This window comes from Clarias gariepinus, chromosome 14 (assembly GCF_024256425.1).
Source record: "Clarias gariepinus isolate MV-2021 ecotype Netherlands chromosome 14, CGAR_prim_01v2, whole genome shotgun sequence".
NCBI classification, from domain to species: Eukaryota; Metazoa; Chordata; class Actinopteri; order Siluriformes; family Clariidae; genus Clarias; species Clarias gariepinus.
In genome coordinates, this window is record NC_071113.1 from 24,726,529 (window position 1) to 24,739,428 (window position 12,900).

Genomic DNA, 12,900 nt, shown 5'->3' on the forward strand with positions numbered 1-12,900 from the left:
CAGTACATGTAGCAGATATGTACATTTCTGACAACTGTACAGCAGTGGCCTGAAGCAGATCTGTTTCACACCTGCTCTCTCTCTCTCTTTCTCTCTTTCCGCTTTCATGCTCTCCAGTTTTCATTTTCCCACACATTTCTCTGCATGTATATTATTTTGCTACCCTGCTTCTGGCTACATTGAGATTATTTATCTGGAATTTAGCAATGGAAAAGCTGTCGGTGGCAAATTTCACAGTATCTGAATGAACACACACATACACTGTTTATTCTTAAATAAATGCTATATATACACATATACATATACATATATAATATACACGAGTATTAGTATATTGGGTTGTATCAGCATTCTGGGAACATATTCTTTGGTGCATGGGTTTTTTTCCCAGAAATCTCAACCCATGAGACCCATGATGCTATAGTGGCCCTGAATGCAGCTGCCATTATATCCAGTATAAAGCTGCAGAGTGAACAGAAGAAGAAAACCCAGACCAACGGCAACACTATCGGCAAGAGAGACTCTCCATTCCTGAGCAAAACTGCAGGTAAGCATTCTTTTTCAATATACAAGTATACTTACTGAGGATTACAACATGATAGGGTATACTGTTAAAAGAAAATAAGCAATGACTAGGTGGTGTGCTCCAGGCTAAGCGAAGTAGACTTCTGTTAACACTTAGTCTTAAATTCTTGTTGTTATGTTCTTCATTATAGTCTCTCTCATCCAGTTGTTATTTTCTTTTTCGGAAAATGAATGAGACAAAAAATGCAATCTTGTTATTACATTTTTTTAAAATAATAATATAGTGAAAGGCGACTCATATCTGAAGACTTTCCCAAGTACTGTAGAAATGGATCAGCTTAACCCGGAACTGTACTAAATGCTTCCTCATTATATCAACAATTATGTATGTTTTATTCATATTTACACTTAATCTGCAAGTCCACATAAATAAATGGTTACTATTAAGTTTACAGGACATTAAGGCAGTATAAACTTGAACTTGTCTGAGCAGGAATGTAAAACAAGGCATTCAGATGGCATGAAGAAGCAGCATTCAGGGGGGTGGTAGGTCAGTGGTTAAGACCTTGGCCTTCTAATTAGCAGGTCATGGGTTCAAAGCCCAGCACCACCGAGCTGCCCTTATTGGGCCTTTAGAAAGCTCCTTAACTATTCATACAGTATGTATAAAGGAGATACAATTCCAGTTGCTCTGAATAAAAAAGGGCATGCCAAATGCATATATATATGCACCATGTCCAGGGTGTATGCTGTCTCGTTCCCCAAGCCTCCTGTGATAGGCTCAGGCCCCCCGCGACCCTAAATACAGGATGAAGCGGTATAGACGATAAGTGAGTGATGTACAGTATATGGTCACTGGCCACTTCATTAGGTGCACCTGTCAAACTAGTTGTCAACTGGATACATGTAGTCATGGTCACGATGATCTGCTGAAGTTCAAACCAAGCTTCAGAATGAGGAACAAAGGTTACTTAAGTGATGGCATGGTTGTTGGTGCCAGACGGGCTGGTCTGAGTATTTCTGAAACTGCTGATCTATTGGGATTTTCACATAAAACTATCTCTGGGGTTTACAGAGAATAGTCTGAAAAGAAATATCCAGTGAAAGTCAGTTCTCTGGGCGAAAATAGCTTATTGATGTCAGAGGTCAGAGGAGAATGGCCAGACTGGTTCAAGCTGACGGAAAGGCAGCAGTAACTCAAATAATATCCCTTTCCAACAAAGGTATGCCGAAGAGCATCTCTGAATGCACAAACATTGAAGCAGATGTGCTACCTGAGCTTTGCTGCTGACCTTTATGACCAAAGGAAATGCACTATATCACAAAGCTAAAATCATCTCAAACTGCTTTCTTGAAGTACACTGTACCCAAACAGCCTCCACAGTCACCCGCTCTCAAATCAGTGAAACATCCTAGTAGACTCAAGACACTGTATGTCTCATTCACACATACACTCCAGGCAATTTGGGAACACAATTAGCCTTCCCTGCAGGTCTTTGGATTGAGGAAGGGAACTGGATTACTCAGAGGAAACCAACCAAGCACGATGAGAACATGTAAACTCTACGCACACAGACCCAAGCCAGGATTCGAACCCTGAGCCTTAAGGTGCAAAACCACAGTGCTAACCGCTAAGCTACCGTGCCACCACCACCATGTGAACCATTCTGGCAAAAAAAAAAATCAATTAAAAAAGCACCTTTAATTCTAATCTGTTTTTTTATAGAGCACATGTTTATTGCCAATAATGAATTAGTTATTGGTTACGCTTCCAGTAAGGATCTTCTAACATAGCTTTCAAATTCATAACTTATTTAATTTGATTTTAAAGTCACTAATTATTTAAACTCGATGTATTTGTTCATGTTGTCCTAGGTACATGAGTCATGATGGACAATCTGCTGTATACATTATAAACATCCTTCTTGTTCTGAATGCAGCACCGATCGTTTAAATATTCAGATGGAAAGTCATATATTATTAGTCATATTATCATTCACATACTGTGCATTAATTGGTGGCTTATATCAATCAATTTGTACTACATTTTATCCATGAAAAGGTACTTGCAACATATCACAGATCGTATCATACATATACAAGTGGGGGTGTTTAAAAGATCTTTAACATAATCGTCTGGCTCAGGGGTATGACAGTGAAATTCACTGGCTTTAATATGCGCAGAATGGAAAGGGCCCTAACTCTCTCATGTGTGTAATGGTAATATTGTGTTAGCTCAAGCTCATGGATCAGCTGCAGGACATGAAATGGTCCTTGGAATAAACCTAAACTGTTCAGGCAGGACTGAAACTATAATAAAGCCCAGCCAATATAAGGCTTTCCCCCCTTAAACAATTTCAAGAAGATAACAGTTTAGATAGCTGAAAATTTATTTATTTATTTATTTTCTGCCAATACCAAGAGTTTGGGTTAAGGTGGCTTCGTATTCTTTATTTATCAAATTAAAATAACAACATAAAAAAACTCTATGTGAGACAGACACACAGACAGAAGTAGCTTCCAAGTGAATGCCAATGGTGAATTAGCAAATTCGTCTTCTTCTTCTTCTTTGTCCTTCGTCTATTCCCTTTCAGGGGTCTCCATACGAATCATCTGCCTCCATCTAACCCTATCCTCTGCATCCTCCTCTCTCACCCCAACTAACTTTATGTCCTCTCTCAATGCATCCATAAATCTCCTCTTTGGTCTTCCTCTAGGCCTCCTGCCTGGCAGTTCCAACCTCAGCATCCTTCTACCAATATGCTCACAATCTCTCCTCTGAACATGTCCAAACCACCACAATCTGGCCTCTTTGACTTAATCTCCAAAATATCTAACATGGGTTGTCCCTCTGATGGACTCATTCTCACCCCCCAATAGAATCTCAACATCTTTATCTCTGCTACCTCCAACTCTGCCTCTAGGTACTCTGGTTTCCTCCCACAGTCCAAAGACATGCAGATTAGGCTAACTGGCATTCCCAAATTGCCCGTAGTGTGTAAATGAGTGTGAGTGAGTGTATGTGTGTGCCCTGCGATGGATTGGCCCCCTGTCCAGGGTATACCCTAAGCCTCGTGCCCTAAGCCTCCTGGTATAGGCTCCAGGCCCACTGCCACCCTGAATACAGGATAAAGCGGTATAGAAGACGAACTCTGTACGTAGTACAGGTATGGTGATTCTTATAAACTGTACCATTCTTGGTGGTTTAAAAGTCTTAGTCTTAGAGTCTTAGAGCTCTCAAAAAGTTTGTGTTAATACTGCAGCTCAAATCCCCCCTCTGATAATACATTCTTTCATACCTTTACTCTTTTTTTGAAAGAACCATTACAGGGTCTGTTTAAATGAGCTACTGTTGATACCATGTCCTTCCAGAAACCAACAAAGCTGAGCAACAAGCTGGGGGAGGGGATCTTCTGATATGAGGTCACAATAGGGGAAAATATAATTGGCTTTTTAAACCCTGACCAATACAAACATGTTTAATTTTTACAGTTATTCAACTTGTACTTACTGTGCACTTACAGTTTTTTATGTTGGTCAGTAATAAATAGCCGAAATCAAATTCTTTGTGTGTGTCTGATTCTAATTCAGAAATGTATCTGATCGTCATTTTTATACTGTGTGTCTAGGAAAAGACAAACATGAGCTATGATATGACAGATACATTGATTTGGCTGCTTTAAGGGTAGTCCGAGTTGCAGCCTTAAAAGCAGCCAAATCAATGTATCAGTGGTGTCCTAGCTCCTGTTTGTCTTTTCCTATTCCCAGTATTCTCAGGATGTTGTCCTTAAAAAACTGTGACTATGACAGCTATTTTAGAGTTTGATTCATTATCACACGACATAAGAGCGTCAGTGTATTTGTCCAAAGAATTGTGTTTATGTGTGCTAACTTACATCAGGGGCCAGAGCTGATAAAGCAGATATGGCAGCGCAGAATGTAACAGATTCCTGTCCTGTGGAGACTGAGACAGCAGCTCATATTAAGCCCCGGCATGCAGAGTTTGCTCCATTTGAGACCGCTGACGACTTATTATCACAATCTCACCCACTCAATGTAAGCCAAGATTTAATTTTGTATATAAGATAATGGTTAATGGTTGCCCCTGACTTTTCCTAGGCCTTTACATTGGTGTAATTAAAGCTTATTAATAAGTTAAATCATGGCATTACAATCAGCTTAGTGTATCTTTACAGAATGCGCTGGTGCATCAGAGGTCAGATTTGATCAGGCAAACTCAGGCACAGAAGAGACAACCCCTGATCAAAACACACACAGCAGCAGCACTATCACCAACATCTGCTCAGGGACAGAGAGGTGAGCAATACACACACACACACTTCAGCACCATCACCAATGTCTGCTCACGAACAGACACTCACTAACTCACTCACTCACTCACTCATGGTCTATACCACTTAATCCTGTATACAGGGTCCTGGGGAACCTGGAGCCTATCCCAGGAGACCTAGGCTACGTGGCGGGGTACACCCTGGATGGTGTGCCATTCCATCACAATACACATACAAACACATGCTCATTTTTTACACTGTAGGCTATTTAGCAATAGGAATGAGCTTAATCTGCATGTCTTTGAACTGTGGGAGGAAACCGGAGTACCTTGAGGAAACCCACCAAGCACAGGGAGAACATACAAACTCCATGCACACAGACCCGAGGCGGGAATCAAACCCTGAGCCTCGAGGTGCTAGGCACCTTAAAATGACTGCGATTAAAATATACATTTTGAACATACCTGACTTTCTCTTTCTATTAAATATATTCCAGTTCAATGCTATAGTGTTATAGATGTGTTTAAATAAAATGCAGTATTTAGTTATGAAGTTCAACTGCAACCACCTGTTGCACAACACTTTTACAGAGGAGATCTCGCCCCCTGCTGGATGAAAGTGTCAACTACACGGAAAGAAAAATACCTGCCATAAATTGTGCCTTGCAAAATGACTCAAACATCATGCATGAATCATCAATGAGGCATTAATACTATGTTTATAAACATTAGTGCACATGAAAGAAAATGGTTCTAAAATGTTGCTTTCCTTTGTTGTTAGTTGGTAACTTTTTTTTTTATCTTTTGTACCTTTGAAATGTATCTTTTATTGGGAAATGTGGATCTTTTAAAACTTTTGAGCTGGTTAAGATAATTAAAATGCAATCATCTTTAACTTTGCATACACAGGTCATAGAAAAAAGATACAGATTATATGTACAAAAAGTGATCATTATATGCAGTATAAATATATATGAATATACTGTAGGTCTGTTAATCTTTTAGCTTTGCTTTCCAATTGATTCTATGATACAGAGCACTATGCTGCCATGATACCTTTCTCTTTCTAGGCTTAGCATTGCTCACATATATTTCGAATAACGTAGAAAACGCACTTCTACAATGCCAGTAGATTTTCCTATGCACCGTAGATGCAGTAGGCCCAATTCAGTAATGTTTAGATCAGAATCATCCCTGCTCCATAAAAACCTGCACAAAATTCACCATTATGAACATAGACTGAAAGTAGAAGTGTGGTAATGAGATGTGTGTGTGTTCTACAGATAACATTTTCGAATCGGCAGACCAAACTATCTTGGGGAAACAGATGCAACAGCAGTTCAGACAGTGCATTCTAATCTGAGCTGTAGTCGCATACCACATTTCCTCCTCCTCCTCCTCCTCCTCCTTCTCCTCTCTGTATCTCTCATACCCCTTTTTCAGTCTCACTTACTCCATCCTTATGATATCCCTCTATCATCTCTATCTCAATACGTTATGAGTGGGGAGTTTTGAGTCCCTAACGGCAGGTTTTACTGCTCTCATTGCAGTTTCCCCTTCAGCCTGTTTGTATCCGTACTGCTGAAGAAATTTCATCTGCTATGAGAAGTTTCTATTGTTATATTTCAGGCTGATTCTGAAAGCAGAAAAGACTCATGGTAAATAATCGTAATTGATTAGGAGTGCTGTTAAAGCAGTTAAAGCTATTGGTTGTGCGTCTATATTGGTAATAACCTCTACAAACCATCCTGGCTAATCTCTGAGTTTTTCTTTATCTGTAGATGAGCTGAGTGTGATCAATGTGTAAGATAAAAACACACTCAGACTATTTTTTTAATTGGCCTCACAGCATAGTCCTCTACATTAGACATAACCTACTGAGAATAATGGAATCAAATGCAAACAGCACCTCCGGTTACATGTTTTTCAGCGCCAATTTAATAATAAATGACTTTAGTTTTATAATAGACCGAAATTGGGCGCTGCAGTAGGGAGAGTTTCCATCTCACAGCTCACTGGTTTGATCCTGAGCTTGTATAATTGTCTATTTTCCAGGGCGTTGGTGTAAGTTTCCTCTGGGTTTTTCATTGTTATCCCACTTCATAAAAAAACATACCGGTTGGTGCCCTAGATGTATTATTGTGTTTGTGTTTGTGCACAAGAAATCCCGGCGAATATTCCCTGGATGAGCTCCAGAGCCAGTCTACGCTAAAGCTATTAGTGAAGCTGATGCCTTGGAAAAGTAACGAGGAGTGTATTTATAGTCTATTTACTCACCATTTGTCACTCCCACTTTATAACAAGTTTGACATGCAAGTCACAATTTCACATGCACCTCATTCGCTATGTTAATTAGAATATTACTGACTAGCTGAACTTGTTCATAACTAGTAATAGATGTTTGTTATCCCCCAGGGTAGTCTTAAATCTAATACCCTCATATCTTATACCCTAATCCATAGGGTATACGATTTATCCACCCTACACACTTAGTAACGTGAAGAGTGAAAGAAGCAGCTGCCCTTAAATCTAATAAACTGTGACTTTAAAACACACTTTTGTCTTAACTGAAAGAAATTGCAGCACTTTTCAGAGAAGTTAGAAGGAGGGGGAAAATAAGGAAGTGAGGTCAGTATCTTAGACCAACAGAGTTTTAAAAGGTTTTTTTTTCTTATGTGTAAAGAGTTTGGAAAGTCATTCAAGTTTTGGTGCTGAAGCTCATATGCACCAGACTGAATGAAACTGTTTGCAAAAGAAAAAATTCTTCGCCATTCATTTTCGAACAATATTCACCATTCACCTCAATGTGAAGGAAGTAAGTTTTTCTCCATCTTGAGGAAATGGATGAGTCATCTTGAACGTTTCTTTAAATATTAACCAGCTTTTCTAAGAAACATTCAGCACACAGAATTCAAGTGTTGAGAATATATCTATATATCTTTAAATGCAAATGAAAAGTAGAAGTTAATAACACCTGATATGCCATACACAGCATTCTTTGTTAAAAAAAAAAAAAAAAAAAAACTATGTGGTGAGTCTCACTGGGGTTCCTTAAAGGCATCCCCATAAAAGATTGTTCCAACCTTAATGCTAGTGGATCAGAACCCATATAAATGTGCAATATTGAGAGAAAGGCCTTCTGTCCCATATGCATGATTAATTTCTGTAAAGAGCAGCTCACTGTTTTGCAGCACTAAGATTACAAAGGAGAAAATTTATTTTATCAGGTGTGTGTGTGCGTGTGTGTGGTACAGGGGCATGATGGTTAGCACTGGGGTTCAACACCTCTTTCGGTTCTGTGTGTGTCATATTACATAGAATTATGTTCCATCCTCTCTTTTCATTTTTTGTAAAATCATCTGATCGTTACAGAACATGTGAGCAATACTAAGTACCCCCATACTGCTTCTACAGGATTTATGAGGGTAAGTTGCACCCAGGTGCTGCTAATCATCAGCCCCTGCTTAATCTAGAAAGGGCTATAAAACCATTTCCACCAATTTGGAGCTCAACGTTCTAAAGTGACAAAGATTATTCACATGTGGAAAGCATTCAGGACAGATGCCAATCTTCCTTGGAGTGGACGTCCTAGCACAATCACCCCAAAGTCAGACTGTGCAATGCTCAGAGAAATACAAAAAACTCAAGAACTACATTGCAGACCCTACAGGCCTCAGTGAACATGATGAATGTTAAAAACCATGATAGGACAATTCGAAGTAGACTGAACAAGTATGGTTTATTTGGAAGGGTTGCCAAGAGGAACCTCTTCTGTCCAAAAGAAAGACAGAAGCATGATTGAGGTTTGCAAAATTGCATCTGAACAAGCGGCAAGACTTCTGGAACAATGTCCTATGGACAGATGAGACCAAAGTGGAGTTACATTATACAGGGTATATCATAATATTCTAAAGGCAAATGTGAGGGTCTCTGTCTCACAGCTAAAGCTTTCAGCAACAGCACAATGATCAGAAGCACATCAGTTACTCTAAACCAGAATGGCTAAAAAAAAAAAAAAAACACAATCAGGGTTTTGGAATGGGTTAGTCAGAGTCCAGACACCAACCCAATTGCTGTAACTGGACCTCAAGAGAGTTATGAATAAGTGGGGGAAAAAGCCTTACTTAACTGAAACAATTTTTGGCCCAAAATTTCTCCAAAAATGACATGAGAGACTGATAAAGTCACACAGGAAATGATTACTTCAGGTTATTGCTGCTAAAGTTAAATTATTGGGGTACTTAGTATTTCCCCACATTATTATTATTTTTTTTTTTGGCTTCATTTTTGGTGAATAAATAATAGTGCAGTAAAAAGGGTTATGGGATGCCTTTGCCTAATACAGAGACCTACGTACGTATATGGGTGTAAAGTTAAGTGTAAAATATGACTCTTTATTTACTGAACATTACATTTTTTGGGCATTTGGTAAAAAGAGAATGTGTTGTCAAAGCTGCTTTTGTACTGTACGTTTTATGATGAATTACAATTTTATCAAAGACTTTCAAGACTGTAAAGACATAAAGTGTCCACTAGGGGTCAGTATAGACCAGACTGTAACAAACTGCTGGCACATTGCTGCTTTGGACAGAAATCTGAGTTTAGTCATCTTCTGTGTGTGTGTGTGTGTGTGTGTGTGTGTGTGTGTGTGTGTGTGTGTGTGTGTGTGTGTGTGTGTGTGAAGGGGGGATAAGAGGGGTACTGGGCACATGTTCTGGCAGTCCACAAGTTTCTCTGTTGAACAGCTTCATTGTACTGTGTGTGTATAAGCCAGTGTTCACTGGGGACAAGTGGCCAATGGTGCTGGCATGCCAGCAGACACACACACACACACACACACACACACACACACACACACACTGCATCTTATGATACTTTTGATTCTTGACAGAATTATTAATGCGGTTAATTGATACCATTCATACGCATAGCACTTAAAGAATTTACCAACCAAATGAAACAGTGAGGCATGAGTTTTTTTTTTTTATTGATAATAGCTAACTAAAAAATAAAAATAAAAAATAACAAACAAGGTGGCACAGTGACGAAGTGGTTAGTACTGTCACCTTGCACCTTCAGGGTCCTGGTTCAATTTCTGCCTCGGGTCTGTGTGTGGGGTTTGCATATTCTTCCTGTGTTTTGTGGGTTTCCCCTGGGTACTCCGGTTTCTTCCTACAGTACAAAGACATGCAGGTTAGGCTGACTGGCGTTCCTAATTTGCCCGTAGTGTGTGAATGAGTGTGTGAGTGTATACACCCTGCGATGGATTGCGCCCCCGCCTAAGCCCCCCCACCCAAGGGTGGACTCCGCCTCATACCCTAGGTCTCCTGGGATAGGCTCCATGCTCCCAGTCACCCTATGTACAAGATAAAGCGATATAGAAGGTTAATGAATAAACAAATAAATAAATAAAAATTAATTCAGTCAATAAAAACATAATTTCTCATTTTAACCTGTCTTTTCTATATAAAATATGCTTACATCTCTCTCTCTCCGTCTCTCTCTAATTTGCTCGCTCTCTCTGTCCCATTAATTAAATCGTCACAGTTTGTTTCTCTGCTAACACTATTACATTCCTCATTATTGTAAGAAGCAGGTAAACAACACATTACATATTAATTGAGTTATTTTATCTCATGCTTATGTATGTAGTAACAGATTAAATTGAAGTTTGGTTGTTTTTTGAGTCATTAATTTAAACATTTTATGTATGCTCCACTTGCAATATGAACCTTTATTATTAGGAATAAACACTTAACTTTTTTTGAAGAAACCCTACCAAAAGGTAAATATGATATTTTATCAATATTAATATTATTCTAATTATATTATTAATATGATTAATATGCATTTGTATCGCAGAGCATCATGCTGTCTGTATACAGTTATAGGCACAGACTTTATGATTCATTCATCTATTTATACAGTTCACTGCTCAAAACCTCAGAATTATTCAACAATACCCCAGTTCACCAGTCTGCTTTCCCCACATCTCTGTGCTATTTCGGTTTATCTTTGATGCTGCAATATGTGGTATATTACTCCTTTCTTGCTGTTTGTGATTGCTCGCCTGATTCGCTTGCAGAAACTTTTGGATCTGGATCTAACTAAAGGGGAAGAGCGGAACAGTAGGAGAGAGGGTAATGATCTCGTTTTGCCGCTGCCTGTCCAGTGTGTGCCAACTCCCTGAAGACTCTGCCTCACCCTCACACACTGCGAACACAACGTCTCCAACAACACAGTGCATTTTGTTAATTAAAATACTCTGCATTTATCAAATGACTTCAAATTACTGAAACTAACCTTGCTCAATGTAGGAGCAGGAAATTTACTAAAGTGTGCCAGACATTTTACAGGAAAAATATGTCTTAAAATATAAAAAGTTAGAAATAATTAACATGAAAATATTGAAAGTTTGAAACATAAATTAAAATATTAAATATAACTAATTTACTAAGAGCTTAAAAAGAATCAGTTGACTTTTAAACTGTGGCTTCGAGCTTTGTTATACAGTACATCACTATCATGAAGTCTGATATAACCTTTAAAGAACAGGAATTTAAAAAGTGTTTAAGGATTCTAGCAAATTGCTGGTGTCATTATATGAAATACACACAGTGACATTTATCACTGCAGGCTTTTATGAGTTTTTGCCAAATCAGCTGTCCATGGTGCAGTCATGATATTATAATGATTTAATATTTAATCACTCCTAAATGTTAAAGCAATTGACCTTATCTGCGTCTAGACTAGTGCGTTGCCTGCCTGCGATTAGAGCAAATGAAGGCTTTGATGTTATAGCACCTATTTGCATTCGAGCTTTATTTCAAACCCAGGGTCAAACTGAAGTGGACCGAAGGGCATCGCTGCCATCTTGAGCCAACAGCCATGTGGTAAGTGTAGAAGAATTCAGACGGGATTCCCCTCGGACATGAAAGACCTTTGTGTTTTCAAGCGTGATCACATGACACAGCTCCAGAAGAAGATGCCTAAAGATTCCAGTGATAAGTTTAAATCTTATGATCTGGGTTAAGGTCACAGATTCAGTAGGCTGTTGCTTGATGGGAAAATTTATACAAACTTTCTTTCCTTCCTAAGTTTTTTTTTTCATGTAAACAACAATTTGTTGCGGCTGTGTCACAAATGCTACATAAGCAAAATGAGGTTCAAAAAAATATGTTCTTATTTTGCAATTCTCTCTCTTTTAAAAACCACAGTTCTTAGAACAGACCGCTGGCTTTTGGAACAACTAATTTCAGGGTGCATGAATAGGCTTTGCGTTCACACACAATGCACATGTTGTGTTGTTGGGTTTCAGATTTGACACACTGGTCATGTATGCGCAATGACTCAGCACTGAAAATACACAATAGAAGAAGAGAAGATGTTATTTGGACTTTCCATATGAGAAAAAAAATTCTGTAAGGAGATGAAGATGTGTGAAATGTTTCAGGATATTGATTTTATTTATTGACTGTTATGTACAAGTGGCCTTGCGATACACTTGCACATGTTGGTTTATTTAGAAAGTTCTTGCAAAAGGAGAACACCTGCATGTAGACTAGAGGTCGATTCAATCGATTCAGGTATAAATCACGATTCTTCTTTGTGCCGATTCATGTATCGCCACATTGACTCAAAAAATCAATCTGTAATGTTTTATGATATTCATATTCAATGAGTGAAATTGTCTAATTTTCAGCTTGATTAGGCATGACCCATCACATTAGATATAACCGATTAGAGAAAAGGCTGTGCCTTTATCTCCAAACCCTGTGAGCGATTTTGTCTCGCACGCTACACCAGTCTCAAAACATCATGTTGGGTACTTAGTCCCGAAACACATATGTTATAATACTACAGATGGTACACTCTAAACTATTCCCAAACTGGTATCCTGTGTGTAATTAATTAAATGTTAAGTTTGAAATATGACTGCTTAGTAAAAATACAGCTTTTTTGTTTAATTTAATTTGAAGTTAAATGTTAAACTCTTTTATTTGAAGTAAGTTTGTATTCTTTAAATTCTGCCATTTGTTTCAAGTCAGGAAACTGTTGAATAAAGCTAAAGGATAAAGTTTTTA

General features: G+C 38.5%; 1 protein-coding gene across 2 annotated transcripts in view; it reads left to right on the top strand.

Annotated features, from left to right (window-relative positions):
* c14h10orf90 (chromosome 14 C10orf90 homolog) overlaps window positions 1-12,206 on the top strand; it is a 33,947-nt gene extending 21,741 nt beyond the window's left edge. Inside the window, exons 5-8 of one of the 2 annotated variants that reach the window (XM_053511981.1) lie at window positions 392-547; window positions 4,427-4,581; window positions 4,722-4,842; window positions 10,902-12,206. In XM_053511981.1, coding sequence (XP_053367956.1) covers window positions 392-547; window positions 4,427-4,581; window positions 4,722-4,842; window positions 10,902-10,927 — 458 coding nt within the window. In that variant the 3' untranslated portion in view covers window positions 10,928-12,206. The remainder of the gene's footprint in view (window positions 1-391; window positions 548-4,426; window positions 4,582-4,721; window positions 4,843-10,901) is intronic. The other variant, XM_053511982.1, reaches the window with a different exon arrangement.
* The last annotated feature ends 694 nt before the right edge of the window (window positions 12,207-12,900 follow it).